Genomic DNA, 15,887 nt, shown 5'->3' on the forward strand with positions numbered 1-15,887 from the left:
AACAGAACTGAGGCACACTTGCCCATATCTCAAAATGGCCAATCCAGGGCAAGACTCACACCTGTCCACTGCCAGTTTCTAGAGCCTCTACACAATACTGCTTTTCATATTACAGAATCCAAAACAAACCCCGAAGGAGCCCTTGGCAATAACAGCTTTTGCCAAACCATGCAAATAACTTAGGGGTACTTGGGAAAATCTCACAACCGACGTAAGTTTTGACGGATTGGTTTGTAAGGTTATGCAAAAGGGGCCGGCATTTTGTCTATGAGGCTGTGCCTCCCATCGGTCAGTTCTTTGCAAAACCACTGAATCAGGTGTCTACAGACTAAGATACAGAAGTTCTCCACATAGTGACCTGGGAAAATGATACAATGGCTGAAATAAATAAGTCACGAATGTCAGTTTTCTTCTTTAAGTGTAATATCAATCTTTATACCAATCAGATGACTCATGCCTTGCACCCAGCCATTACTTAGGGCTCATAAATTATGATGGCTAAAAAATAATACCTGGAATTTTTAAATGGTTGATTCAGCAGTACAGGTAAAAATTAGTCAAGGCTAGCACTGCTCTGGGAGAAGTTACTTTTTTTTCAACATTATATGCCACATAAGAAAAGTTAATCAGATAATTATAGCTGTGACCATGGATGTTATCAGATTTTTTGGAAGCAAGGAAGCAAATTGTTATGTTGTCATACTCTTGGGGAATTGGTTGTTTGGAGACATTATGCTTACTTTCCCAAGAAGCAAAACGTTTTCATGGAAAATCAAATATGCTCTGCCTTCCATGAACACCAAAGATTCCAGCCAAAAAAACTGTATACATTCAGCTAAGCATCATCTCGTTAAGGACATTCTGTCTTCAAAGGCAAAAGATGAGCCAGGTTATAGGTTGAAGATGAACCTAGGCTGCTCTTGATGCGCATAAGTTGTGAGTGGTTTTATTGGGTGACAGGCAGAGGAGAGAAGGAGGCAAGGAGAATAGGTCTGTACAGCCATGAGCCAAACCCTGATAAACACATAGGGAAGGAAGAAAAATGGAATCTTCGGCAACTTTCTCCCTTTCTGGGTCGGAGGGTTTTCTGCTTCTTCAGGTTGTTGAATGGCAGGCACTCCTTGGTCCATGTTCAGGGAATGAGAATTTTGGTTGGGGTCCAGAGATGGTAGTTCAGCATCATCAAGGTGCAAGAAGAAATTGTTTCAATTTGATTCAAAGAGAAAAACCATTGTTTCTAATCCAAGTTCAGTCCCCTGAGCTCAGCCAACCACATTTTGTGTGCTTCCAGAGCCCCACCCTTTTTTTTAACTCACCTATGAGTCATCAGCTGCCTGGCACGGGAAGGAAATGCTACAGTACACACCTAACTTCCATGGCACGTCTCTGGTGTTGGTCATTCTCATGCAGCTCAGGAAACACTTTCCTTTTCATTTTTGGTCATAGGTTCAAAAGTTCAGGATCAATGGAATGAGTATGTTTCATCAAATATTCTTCTGCAAGGGATACAAGAGAAACTTTATTTTATTTTATATTGGAGTATAGTTGATTAAAATGGTATGTTAGTTTCAGGTGTACAGCAAAGTGATTCAGTTATACATATACTTGTATCTATTCTTTTTCAAATTCTATTCCCACTTAGGTTATTACAGAATATTGAGCAGAGTTCCCTGTGCTATACAGTAGGTCCTTGTTGGTTATCTATTTTAAATATAGCAGTGTGTATATGTCAATCCAAACTCCCAATCTATCCCTCTACCTCCTATCCTTTTCCCCTGGTAACCATAAGTTCATTCTCTAAGTCTGTGAGTCTCTGTTTTGCAAGTAAGTTTATTTGTATAATCTTTCTTAAGATTCTTCATATAAGAGATATCATATGATATTTATCTTTCTCAAAATTACCGACCATACAACCATGAATCACTGTGAATCATTGGTATGTCGGGGCTCCCCGAAGACCCATTCACATGCATGGCTTTGCAGGGGGCCTTTTGAAAACACGTATCAGATCAGGTTTTTAGGCCTGCATTTGCTTACAGCTCGTCAATGGCTTCCCTTGTCAGGATCAAGGCTGTGGTCCTAAGCTCAGTTTACGAGCTTGGCACAACCTCCCCGCTGATTCATCCATTGATTCATCAAAGATTTATTGGATACCTACTTTGTATCAGATGCCCTTCTAAGCCCTGGAGTACTAATGATGGACAAAGTGGATGGAGTTCCCCTTTTAGAACTGACCTACAGCCATGCCTGCCCCCTCACTACCCCTGCCAGCCCACCACCCTACCCCCTTCCCTCCCCACAGTTCTTCGGGGTCTTCCTCCTGCTGGGAACACTGCACCTCATCAACTCCTACTGACTATTCAGATCTTATTTTAAGCATCATCTTCTTTAGGGAGGCCTTTCTCTTTTCCTGGACTAAGTCACATCCCATCCTATCCACTCCATAGGTCCCTGACTTATTCTTCATTTCCCTTTTTGTAAGTATTTGCTCTGGTCTGTATTTCCATCTAGACCAGGGGCTGGCAAACTTTCTCTGTAATGGGCCAGACAGTAAATATTTTCAGTTCTTTGGGACACGAAGTCCCTGTCACAGTTACTCAACTCTGCCTTTGCAGTGTGAAAGCAGCCATGGACAACAATAAACAAATGGGTGTCACTGTGTTCCAATAAAACTTTATTTTGAAAGAAAATAGCAAAAGCAAGGGGTAGGCCAGATCTGGCTTGTGGGCCATAATTTGCAGACCTCAGAACAGAACCTGCTGTGATGATGGAAATACTGTGTGACTGTCCCACCCAGTAAGGTAGCCACCAGCCACGTGTGGTTGTCCAGCATTTGAAATGTGGCTCATGCAACTGAGAACCTAAATCTCTAAATGTATTTAACTTGAATGATTTAAGTTTGAATGTAAGGAGCCACATGTGGCTAATGATTATTGTATTGGACGGTTCACATATAGACCATGAGTGTCATGAGGTCAGTCAGGGGTTCTGTCCTTCCTGGTCACTACTGTGTCACCTGGACAGAGCACAGCAGCTAGCACAGAGTAGGTACTTGATATGTATTTGTTGGTTGAATGAACGAAAAAATATGCCTAGAGATGATCATACTAAGCGAAGTAAGACAGAGAAAGACAAATATCATATGATATCACTTATATGTGGAATCTCAAAAAAGGATACAAATGAACTCATTTACAAAACAGAAATAGACTCACAGATATAAAAGACAAACTTGGTCACCAAAGGGGAAACGTGGGGGTGAGGGATAAATTAGGAGTTTGGAATTAACAGATATACACTACTATATATAAAATAGATAACCAACAAGGACCTACTGTATGGCACAGGGAACTATATTCAATATCTGTAATAACCTAAAATGGAAAAGAGTGTGAAAAAGAATATATATATATATATATATATATATATATGTGTGTGTGTGTGTGTGTGTGTGTGTGTGTGTGTGTATAACTGAAGCACTTTGCTGAAACTAACACAACACTGTAAATCAACTATACTGCAATTAAAAATGTAAATAAATAAAGGAAGGAAAAAAATGAACAAATGTATAAATATGGAATGACATTAGACTTCTGGGATGTTGCCACTGGAGACTTCTTGCTCTCTAATCCTGAAGTGTTGTATTTCTGTACACACTTTTTATCTCCGCCTTAGTCCATGAGTTCCATGGGGATGGAAGCCATAAGAGAAACTACCTGAATGACCCAGTGCCTAGCACAGGTACATGCACGTGGTAGTCAGCCATCCCATGAGTGTTAACAGCTGCCAGTACCCACCTGGGAAGGAAAAAGAGTCAGCCCCATGGCTATTTCTGAAACATGTTCCAATCTATCACATCTCAAAGGTCTAACTTAAAGCTTCTTTCTGATTCAACCCTGGTGCTGTGTACTTGAGAAATTCAACTTCATCCTGACTTTGCCTGCTTTATAACCTTGGGGAAATTGCTTAATGCCCTGTGACTGTCTTATTAAGAGAAGATAATTCTAATTCTATTACAGTTATCCACAACCTACCTCTTAGGAATATCATGTAAGTAAATAAAATCATGGCCACAAAAGCTTTGAGCACCTCATAGATAAGCACTGTTCGCACCTGGACTGAGAACAGCATAACTGAACAAGATAGTAGGTAGTAGTTAATTTCAATGATATCAAAACAACAATGCATTGTTTTCTCTGGTTTATCAGGATAACTTCAGAAAAGCTCTGTGCCTCTCAAGTGATCCAGCTGGTTGTGAGTAAAATTCGAAGATTGCAGTCATTGCAGGGTGGTGAAGGACAGCCAATTTGTTCCAAAGTTCAATTATGTCCAACTGACTTTAGGGCCTCCACCCCAGCTGTCATCCCAGGTAGGATCCTGGGATCCTACAAATCTTTCCTCCCTGCATTTCTTTTTCACTGCTCTTTGAAACAGAAAGTCTGACTTACCCTGCAGAGAAAGCCTGTTCAATTTCAGCAGGCACTACACACCACATCTCCAAGCAGGCAACACATGAGGACCAGCCAGAAGTCCTTGCAAGGTCCCGTTCCTCTAGTTTCTACTCACTAACAAGTGCCCATTCTGGTTCTCCTGTCCTGGAAGGCCCTCACCTCCTTCCTCAACATTTTCCAGTCTTGGCTCTCTTTTTCTCTGTCATTCACTCAATCTTACAGCAGATGTTCATGGGGCACACTGCTAGGGACTCCATTTAGTCCTCTCCAAGCCATCCTGCCTTTTCTGTGAGTCCCTGACTTCCCAATCTGGAAGTGCGGAAGGTGGGACTCTTCATGGGCTTCCCTGACTTCTTCGCTAACTTCTCTGGTGGTGGATGGAAAAATCAAGATGATGGGAAAGCAACTGAGCCTCTCAACGACTGAACTTGGGCATCACTACAAAGAAAGTTTGGAGTAGTTAATACATAAAGAAATTGTCCCCTCAAAAAGTTCCATGTTTATAATCTGTCTGTCTGTCTCTCGCTGACTTCTGTGGTCCCTGAAGCCTAAGTCTTATAATGTACTTCTTTCTGTCATGCACCACCTAACACTCAGAGATGCTCAGTAACTCAAGAATTGAATCTTTGACAACTTCACCAGATTTATTGATTGACTGATTGATTATCTCATTCTATCTTTTTTTAAAATTAAAGTACAGTTGATTTACAATGTTATACTAGGTTCAGGTGTACAACATAATGATTTGATATTTTTATAAATTATACTCCAGTTAAAGTTATTATAAAATATCAGTTATATTCCCTGCGCTATACATTACATCCTTGTATCTTATTTATTTCATACATAGTAGTTTATACATCTTAATCACCTTCCCCTATCTTGCCCCTCCCCACTGCACTGGTAACCACTAGTTTGTTCTCTGTATCTATTAGTCTACTTCTGTTTTGTTATATTCATTTGTTTTATTTTTTTAGATTCCACTTATAAATGAGAATATACAGTATTTGTCTTTCTCTGTCTGACTTACTTCACTAAGTGTAATATCCTCCAGGTCTACCCATGTTGTTGCAAATGGCAAAATTTCATTCTTTTTTATAGCTGAGTAATATTCCATTATATATATATATTTATATATTATATATACAATATATATAAACATTCATACATTGGGGTACATATATCTTTTCAAATCAATGTTTTCATTTTCTTTGGATAATTACCCAGGAGTGGGACTGCTGGATCATATTGTTGTTCTATTTTTAGCTTTTTGAGGAACCTCCATACTGTTTTCCATAGTGGCTGCACCAGTTTACATTCCCCAGATTTAAATTTGAAAGTTGGCCAGTGCAGACAGGTCCTGATGCACCCTTTTGCTTGGGGAGGTAACTCAGTTCTCAGACTTCTTCCAAAAGCTTCTAAACAAGATTTAGACATGAAAGAATATTAACACAATTCTTATAGTATCTATTCATTAAGGTAAGACTAGATGACATGAAAAATGAGCCACCACATCTTAGTGACATAATCCAATAGAAGTTTATTTCTCACTCATATTAAGTCTTATGGGCAGTGGCAGGAAGCTGGAGGGGGAGGAGGTGAAGACTCTGTTCCACACGGTAATCCAGGGCACCAGGCTGACAAAGCTCTGCAGACGACACTGTGTGGCTTCCAAGGTCAACTTGGCCATCAGAATTCAGATGACAATAGGGGAAAGAGAGAAAGAGATGGATCATGAGAGAAGCTCTTGTGGGCCAGGCACAGAAATGGCACATTTCACTTCTACCAACTTCACATTGGTCAGTCGTACGGCCACACGTGTCTGCAAGGGACGTGGGGCATGTAGCCTGGCCATGAGAAAGAGGAGAGGGAAATGGTCTGATGCACAGCCAGTCTCCACCACAATGGACAATAGTGTGAAAATATTTGAAATATTCAAAAGACCTGAGTGAGAGATAATAAAAGCTATTATTTTTTGCAAGTGATCCTTTATTTTCTGTCCTTTTATTAAATAACTTGTCTTCCTAAAAATATTATTGTAATACAATGTGGTGAGTGTTATAATGGTATTATGTAGTGAGAACACCTAACCTGTATCTTTTTAAGAAGTGAAGCCAGAACTGGGTCTTAAACAGTGGATATTAGGCAAGCTAAGGTGTCTATGTGTGTGGGGTGGAGGTGAGGGAGGGGGGGCAGCAGAGGACAGTTAGGAAAAGGAGTAGAAACTGAAGAAATTACAGGAAAGTGGCAGCACGAAAGAAGGATTTGGAGGGGATAAAAATCAAGGTTTGGAATGAAAGCAAAACTCACCTATTTGTGACAAGATGATATGAGTTAGACTAGACTGAGGCATATGAACTTCATAAAGCATTTCTAAACATTTACATCTACAAAATACATGACAGAATGCTGTGGTTAAAATACTTATTTCTTAAAATCCCAGACAACTTTAAGACATTATGTACCCTTTCTACTAATGTAGAGCTGTGTATTCTCATCATTCATTTGTCATTCCACTTTCATGAGCTTTGGTACCCTTCCTACTAAGGTAGAACTGTGTATTCTCATCATTCATGTATCATTCCACTTTCACGAGTTTTGGTGCTGCATCATTTTGTATAACTTCAGCCAGATCTAATTGACATTCCAAAGTATTTTAGAAGAGAAATAAATGGTAACTTTGAAACCAATAAGACTCTCAAACGTTTTAGAGTAAAAGTAGAGGATTCCACTGAGGAAAGAGCTGCTTTGAATTTTACCTGCCATTAGGGATGAAAATTAAATATATATATATACACACATACATACATGCATATATATACATACATATATATATATATATATATATATATATATATACACACAGAGAGACACACACACACACACACACACACACACAGAGTAAGGAATGTATACTTACCAGTCAGAACAGGGCATTCATTAACCAATCAGAAAGGATGCTTGGTATAACAACTGAAATGAGTATATCATGTGTACAAGATGAGCATCAGTCCCATCCCTCTCCACCAGCCTCTCTTCTAGTCTACAATCTTGTTGCTCCCTTGACTGGGGATGAGAACTGATCTGACGGGATCCCTGCAGCTGCCAGTAGTGGAAGACTCAAATATAAATAGATTAAAAATAAGATTTTGTTATTCTCACATAATAAGAGTCTAGAGTTGGGAAGAGTCTAGAGTTGGGAAGAGTCTATATTTGGGTGGTCCCTGGGTCAATTGTTTTGGTCCCTTAACAATGGCACTAAGGACCTCAGGGCTTTCCATCTCTTCTTTCTATCAATACCATCTTTTGTGTGTAACTAAATATCTTCATCTTGTGGCCACAAATGGTTGCTGCAATTCCAGATGACCCAAGCATCATGGTCTCTCTCAAGTTCAGTATCTCAGCCCCCCATGCCTCTAATCCCCACCTCTTCTTCCCCCTCACACTTACTGCCTCCAGTGGATCCTCACTTTCCCGCTTCTCCCTGTGTGTGGGTACTGGCCAAGGCTCTATACCTATTCTTTCTCTTCTTTCCCAAATATTTCTCTAAAAGCAGTATCATCCATTCTAACAGTTTCTTTTAACTTCTCTACTCAGAAGATTTGATGAAAATCTGAACATTTACTAAGTGTTTACCCTGGGGCAGGTACTTTGCATATATTATCTCATTCCATTTTCAAAACAAACTTTACTAGTCCATTTTCCACTGGAGGCATTTGAGACCGAGGGAAATTAGCTGACTTGCACAATATCTTACAGTCAGCAAGTGAAAGTGCCAGGATTTGAACCCAGGCAGTCTCCCTCCTGCCTAAGCTCTCTCCACCATCATGCTCTGCCTCCCACCAACACTGGGCTCAAATGCCCCCTCCTTCAGGAAGCCATTCCTGATTGCCCAATGTGATACGGTCCCTCCATTTGTGTCACTCTTATGACGTTTACTTTTTGCTCTATGTTATGATTATGCTCGCTCCCTTCCCCGCACCACATACACAATTATGCTGCCAATTCTGGGAGAAAGAGACTATATTCATTGATTTCCTATCCCCTCTAATATTAGCCTAGGACAGTGTTAAACAGGCAGCCAGTAAAAGACCTGCTAATTTAAATGGAAAAGTAATCATCCTTCCAGGACATCCCAACACTGTTTATTTCTAGATGTGACAGTATTACAAAATGTAAACAACCTCCAGGGTGTCACAGAGTCCCAGATGTCCGGGAGCTCTGGGAAAGGTGGCTCAGGATCTATTTATTTTCAAACTATGAAAGAAAAAGTAGAACATCAAAGCTGTATTTCCAGCAGGTAGAACAAAGGGAGTGCATTACAGATTCCCATGCCATGTTGACCTTGGCTAGCAAACGTATTAAGCAAGATTTTAGGCTTTATTTACTTTGATGAGACTGATTCTCATATTTCAAAAGAACTATCCAATCCCAGACTGAGAAACCCTTTCCAAGAGGTGTGACCTATTTCAATTTTAAATAAAGAATTTCGGTAAATGCGTCAATTTTCATCTGTTAAGAAAGACCTATACATTTCCAAATAATGTTGCTCTCCACGAAGGTATCTCTTTTTCTCTCTGCCAAACAAAATTACATTAAATTAAATTAAAAATAAATAAAGTTATATGTGAGAGAGTAAAGTAGGTAGCAGCAGCCACCGACAGACATTGTTGGAAACTTCTCCTTTGTGATATAACTATCTCCCAGAACAAGTCACAGGGGCAAAAAGAAAGAAAGAAAGAAAGAAATAGTTACACAAGCCCAGTCTGTGCACCCAGCTGAGGGTTCTATTTGCATCTAGGTAGACAGTCTGTTATATACAGTGCAGCTTTGCCTGAGACCCAATTCAAGCAGAAAGTTCCCATTGATTTGGCCATATATGGAGCTCAGAAATGGCTACAGGGCCAGGTAAGGAAAAGGGGAAAACCCACTGATCCTCACAGGATGGCGTTGAATGTCCTGGAAGTTTCTCTTTTTATATGTGCCTATGTGACTTAGTCATCCTCTAAGTCAGCCCAAGGGGTTCATCTGTGAGCACATTAAATCCAGGTTCTGAAGTCACCCACACTGGATGTCCTTCACCCACCCTTCTTTGTCTACGGTGCCCTTAAGATCAGGGGGTCCCAAATGTTGGTCCCAAGCTTCCTGCTCTTCTTTTTATTTGGTGCTTTATTACGTTTGCCTTGAACCGTGGCTCACGCTGGGCCTCAGAGTAGTTGAGTCCTAGATCGTATACTTCAGCCAGGCTTTTCTCTTTTCCTGCATCTCTAACTGCCCCCAAATACCCCCACTTATGCAAGCAGACACCACCCCAACTCAGCAGGTCCCATGCATACTCATTGTCTTCCCCCACAAGCAGTCTTCCTTCTAATCTCTGCTTTCTTCTTATCCACATTCCTATAACACTCCTCGCAGATACTGTCATGACCTCTTCTTTGACTTCATACCAAACCAGTCACAAAAGTTCGTCAAACCTTTTTCATGAGGCTCTCAGCCCCTTTTGCTAGAGTCTGGACAACTCCAGGAAAGAGGGAAGCCCCCTGGGTATCCTCATGATGTGGAAAGGACCAGAAGGTGGATCTTAACTGGGCCAGGAAGTCACCAGGCATGCTAGAGATGGATGCAGTTCAAAGGTCACAGACAGAACAGAACCCAGGAAGGGAGCCAAAGGTTCACACTAGACTAGGAAGATTGGCCATCCATCAGACCTACGACTGGTGTGAGGGCGTAGAGAGAGGTCAAGAACTCAGGAGCAGGGACGGGGTCTGTCTCATTCATCTTGGAATTCCCAGAACCTAGCGTGTTGCCGGTTCATGCAAGACATCCAATTAGTGCCCTATGTTCCCAAATACAAGGTATTTGTTATATTCTTTCCTCCACCTTCCATTCAAGACCTCATATTATGCAATGCTCTCTCACTTTAATTATTTTAAACCAGCCGGTAGCATTTGGGGAAGATATTAGACAAAAGCAACATCCATTAATGTTAACTTGGTTTGTCTGGAGAAGACACTGTTGCCAAAACTCGGCCTCTGTACTCTGGTGCTGAATAGAAACGTGGAGACAGACTTTTGGGTGAAGTACAAAGAATAGCTTTATTGCTTTGCCAGGCAAAGGGGGTCACAGCGGGCTAATGCCCGCCAAACTGTGTGTCCCACCCTGGAAGGGGTAGTGAGGAGTCTTACAGTGCTCAAAAAGCAGGGCATGGTCAGCTCATGGGCGTTCTTCTGACTGGTCGGTGGTGAGGTAATGAGGAATCAGCATCATCGACCTCCTGGTTCCAACTGGTCTGGGGTCTACGTGCTTGTGGGCAGCATAGAGTTAACAGCTCCCACCTGCTGGGGGCTTCAGTATCGCAAAACAGCTCAAAGGACATGGCTCAGAATATTATCTATAGTCCTTGAGGAAGAACTAAAGGTCCTTGAGTTTGTTTAATGGCTAAAGTATTATTATTTTGTCTTGCTTGACTGTTTTCCTTTCTTTCTGCATTTTCTCACTTATCTGATTAAACTTATTCTTTGACTAAAGTTTTCCTACAGAAAAACAGCAGGTGGATGACATGGGGTGGGTCTATTCTGGGAAGGCATCATAGGGCCCTGCTCAGTTACAACACTGATATAATGGATAATAAGGAGTTAAGGAATTTTAATAAGATTTAATGATATTTTGTGAGCTTTTGACTGAGCAATTCAAGTGTAAAATCTCATTATAAAAGGGCTTTTTAAAAATTACTTTAAAAACAAGTAATATAAATAAAAAATATTCATCTATCAGATAGATTTTTTTTTTGATTGTCACATATTTTGTGGCTTGGGATAAAACTTCCAGGGACTGTCACACAGATTCCAAAAATACTGCATCTCAAACAGAATAGAGGAAATAAAGGCAATAGAGTCTAGAAAACTGTGTTTGTGGAACCTAATGGTGCTTATAGTATGAGTAACAAAAACATTATTTCTAATTAACATAATTTTTATATAATACATCATTTTAAATATATATGTGTAAGCTAAATTAATAAATTATTAGTAGACATTTGACAGTTTCCTATAAATCACTAAAAATGGTCAAAACACTTCTTCTTATGGATCATCTCATTGGGAAATGGGGAATCCAAGGATTGTATTATATTTGTTGAATTAAAAAATGAATAAATGTATAAATATTTATTAAAGACAAAAACTTAATTAGTAGTGTTAAGAATAATTTATTCACTAATGCATTGAGCAAACATTGAGCTACCATGTGAAAATCAATTAAGCAGGAATAAGAATGGTTTGATATTAAAATTCTACTTTCCACCGACATGGTGACACCTAAAATAAATGAGAGAAATATTTACTTTGACTTTTTATTATGAAAATTTTAAAACATGCAGAAAAATGAAAAAATAATATAACAATCACCCACCCGTATAACCTCCATCTAGATTCAACATTTTCCCAAAATTGCTTTATGTATGTGTTTAATTTTTGATGAACCATTTGAAAGAAAATTAGAGCTGTTATAACACTTCACCCTCCTTAATCCTTCAGCATGCATTGACAAAGATTAAAGCATCTTCCCACATAACTATACTACTACTCTCACTCCTAACAAAATTAACTCCTCAATAATATATATTTCGAGTCCACATTTGGGTTTCCACAGTTGTTCAAAATATGTATTTTTTACCAGTTTTTTTTTACAAAAAACAAAAAAAAGAGTATCTAATGAAAGAACACACAGTGCACTTGGGTGTCTGTTAAGTTCCCTCCCCCACTCTTTACTCTTTTTTTTCCAGCATGATTGAGGTATAGTTAATAACTAATAATTGTATGTACTTAAGGTGTACATGACTTGATATATGTATACGTTATGAAACTATTACCGCAATCAAGCTAATTAACACATCTATTACCTCACCTCACTACCTGTGTGTGTGTGTGTCTGTGTGTGTGTCTGTGTGTGATGAGAACACTTTAGATCTACTGTTTTAGCAAATTTCAAGTATACTATACAATATTACTACCTATAGGTACCATGCTGTACATTAGCTCCCCAGAACTTCTTCATCTTATAACTGAAGGCATGTACCCTTTGACCAACACCTCCCTGTTTTCCCCACCCACTGTCTGGTAATCACCAGTCTACTCTCTGTTTCTGTGAGTTCAGCTTTTTTAGATTTCACATATAAGTGAGATAAGGCAGTATTTGGCTTCTTGAGTCTGGCTTGTTTCACTTAGCATAACGTACTCTAGGTTCATCTATGTTTTACAAATGACTGAATTTTCTTTTGTGTGTGTGGCTGAATAATATTCATGTGTGTGTGTACAAAACCCACATTTTCTTTATCCATTCATCCATCAATACACACTTAGATCATTTCTGTATCTTAGCTGTTGTGAGTAATGCTGCAGTGAACATGGAAGTGCAAATATCTCTTCAAGATACTGATTTCATTTCCTATGAATATATGCCCAGAAGTGGGATTGCTGGGTCATATGGTAGTTGTTTTAATTTTTGGAGGAAACTTCATACTGTTTTCCATAATGATTGTACCAATTTACATTCCCACTAGCAGTCCACAAGGGCTCCATATTCTCCACATCCTCACCAACATTTGTTATCTCTCTTTTTTTTTGGTAACAGCCAGGCTAGCAGGTGTCAGGTGATATCTAATTGTGATTTTGATTTGCATTCCCTGATGATTAGTGATGTTGAGCACCTTTTCATATAACTGTTAGCCACTTGGATGTCTTCTTTGGGAAAATGTCTATTCAGGTCCTCTGCCCATTTTTAATTGGATTATTTGTTTGTTTGGTTTTTACTTGTATGAGTTCCTTATATATTTTCGGTGTTAACCTATTATCAGATATGTGGTTTGCAAATATTTTCTTTCATTCTGTAGGTTGCATTTTCATTTCATTGATTATTTCTTTTGCTGTGCAAAAGCTTTTTGGTTTGATGTAGTCCCACTTGTTTATGTTTTGCTTTTAAAGACCAAGCCAGTTGTCATATAAAACGTCCCACATTGTGGATTATCTCTTTCCTCATGAAGTCATTTACCTGATATTTCTTGTAAAATGGAAGTCAGATATTAGAGCTTGACTAAATTCAGGTTAAATATGTCATCAGTGTATTAAATATTACATCATGACAAAAGCATAGAGTGGTGAGTTGTTCTAACATCTGTGATGTAATTTGATCACCTGGCTAAGGTGTAACCCCAAGTTTGTGTTTGGGGAGTAATTAATAGGGTTATACTTTGGCATCTTGCAAAAGCCCTATTGCTTATTAATTTTTCACTTAATGGATTTAAAATCTGTTGAGAATTTTTGCCTGAATTAATTATTTCATTAGGATTTGTGAAATAAAATGTACATTGCTGATTACCCTCTTCAATGATCAATTTCCAATTTTCTCCAAGCAGTTTTTCCAATCTTAGATATGTTCTTTGAAATGTAAAAGGTCAAAAGTCCAAAATTTTTAATATCATAGTTTATTGTAATGGAAGAGTAGTAATTTTCCACTTTCTTTTGTCTTTTCAGCAAAATGGAAATTCAAATTTTTATAGGCCAATTGTTGAATCCTTTGAGGAAGCACCTCTACATGTTATGGTTTTCACTTACTTGGGATATGGAATTGGAACGCTGTTTGGCTATCTCAGAGATTTTTTGAGAAACTGGGGAATAGAAAAATGCAATGCAGCCATAGAGAGAGAAGAGCAAAAAGTACGTATGAACACCTCCCTGGGTCTATGTCAATGCCAATTCTTCTGTAAAGTGTTTTCACGAGTGGTGATGTGTGTACAGATCCTAAAAAGAGTGATACACTCAGGAACTATCCAGGGTAAATTCTGTTCCCCTGCACCCCATAAACCCCAAAACATTTCCTGTGTATTCACGCACTTGTTTTTTTACAAACATTTATTGAGCAACTACTATTTGCCAGACTGAACTAAAGGTTTTCTTGTACATTATCATATTTAATTTTTATAACAATCCCATGATATAGACATTAGAATAGCATTTTAAAGGTGAAAAATCAAAATATAAGAGTGAGGACACGTGAGTGGAACTGTACTCTGGTCTTCTAGTTGTCAGTTGAGTATTATTTACATTCTATCCTGGAAGAGGAAAGTGTGTTTGAGTGAAATGTGGGACTTTTATTTCATCTAGGTGAGAGTTTCTCAACTTTGGCACTACTGACATTTCAGACTGGATAATTCTTTGATATGGGAGGCTGCCCTGTGCATTGTAGAATTTTTAACAGCATCCCTGACCTTTACCCACTAGATGCAATTAGCACTCCCCCACATACTTGTGACAATGAAAAATGCCTCCAGACATTGCCAAATTCCTCACAGAGTGCAAAATCACCCTGTGTAGAACCACTGATCTAGATACTTTCAATAATTAACCTATAAAAATCTACATCATCCCCTTTTCACATAGAGCTAACAGGACAACCTGGAAAATATTAAGAGACCTGTGAGCAGCCTGCTTCCTTTTAACATGTTTTCCAAAATTGGTTCAAATGATTTATGATGCCATGAATCTCTTTTTCCTAAAACTTGCTTTGGAATACACGATTGTGGCCATAGATTATTCCACATGATGGAGCCTTGAACACATCAAAGCAAAGAACATAGGTAAGGCATGAACTTCAATATAATGAGAGAACTTCAAATCTTGTAACTTAGTGACTAGTACCCATGGTAAGCTAAACTCTTGTTACAGTAACATAACCATGAACAAATCATGTAGAACACTTATTTTGCAATTACCTTAAGTCAAGCCTATCACCTTCAGAAGAAAATCAGGCCCAGCTTTATTATTGTACTCTTTCCTACCTTTAGCAAGTATTTGAGTATATGCTCTCTACCAAGTAATGGAGGCTAATAGAGAAGAAACTATAGGTCCTTCCATGAGAGAATTTGAAGTCTGGTGTGCAAAACAGACTCACCAGCAAAACAAATGATAAAAAGTGATGATGGGGTGGAAGGTGACAAAGGAAACAGGGATCTGTGCCCTGTGATTCTCTTAAGAAGTCAGGAAGGCATGATATTGAGGCTTGCATGGGGAGCAGGAGTTTGCCTAGTGAGCAAGGGTGAGAAGGAAGACACTCTCTGAAGAGGGCACTGCTTGTGTCAAAGCATTCATTAACTCACTAATCAGGTCAGGTTCGTTTGGAGCATGTATCTTGTGCCAGGCATTGTATTACAGTCTTGGAATATAGGAATAACTAAGGCAGATAGTGGTTCTTGCCTTCAGAGAGCTAACCATTAAAAAAAGCAGTTGCAGTGGAATTTGATAAGAGGTACCATAGTGGTAAGTAGATGACATCAAGGAAGCAAAGAAGAGAAACATTTAACCTGAACTTGGTGTTCAGGGAAGACTTCTGGGAGGAAGAGAAAGGTAAATTGACATCTAAGGGCTGAAGAGTAAGTAGTAA

At 39.0% G+C, this 15,887-nt stretch overlaps 1 protein-coding gene across 1 annotated transcript in view; it reads left to right on the forward strand.

Annotated features, from left to right (window-relative positions):
- Positions 1-15,887, forward strand: part of SPTLC3 (serine palmitoyltransferase long chain base subunit 3) — a 133,991-nt gene that overhangs the window by 10,308 nt on the left and 107,796 nt on the right. The window contains exon 2 of the mRNA XM_060078233.1: positions 13,982-14,164. Within this exon, the coding sequence (XP_059934216.1) occupies positions 13,982-14,164 (183 nt within the window). The remainder of the gene's footprint in view (positions 1-13,981; positions 14,165-15,887) is intronic.

Source organism: Mesoplodon densirostris, chromosome 16 (genome assembly GCF_025265405.1).
Source record: "Mesoplodon densirostris isolate mMesDen1 chromosome 16, mMesDen1 primary haplotype, whole genome shotgun sequence".
In the NCBI taxonomy this organism is placed as follows: Eukaryota; Metazoa; Chordata; class Mammalia; order Artiodactyla; family Ziphiidae; genus Mesoplodon; species Mesoplodon densirostris.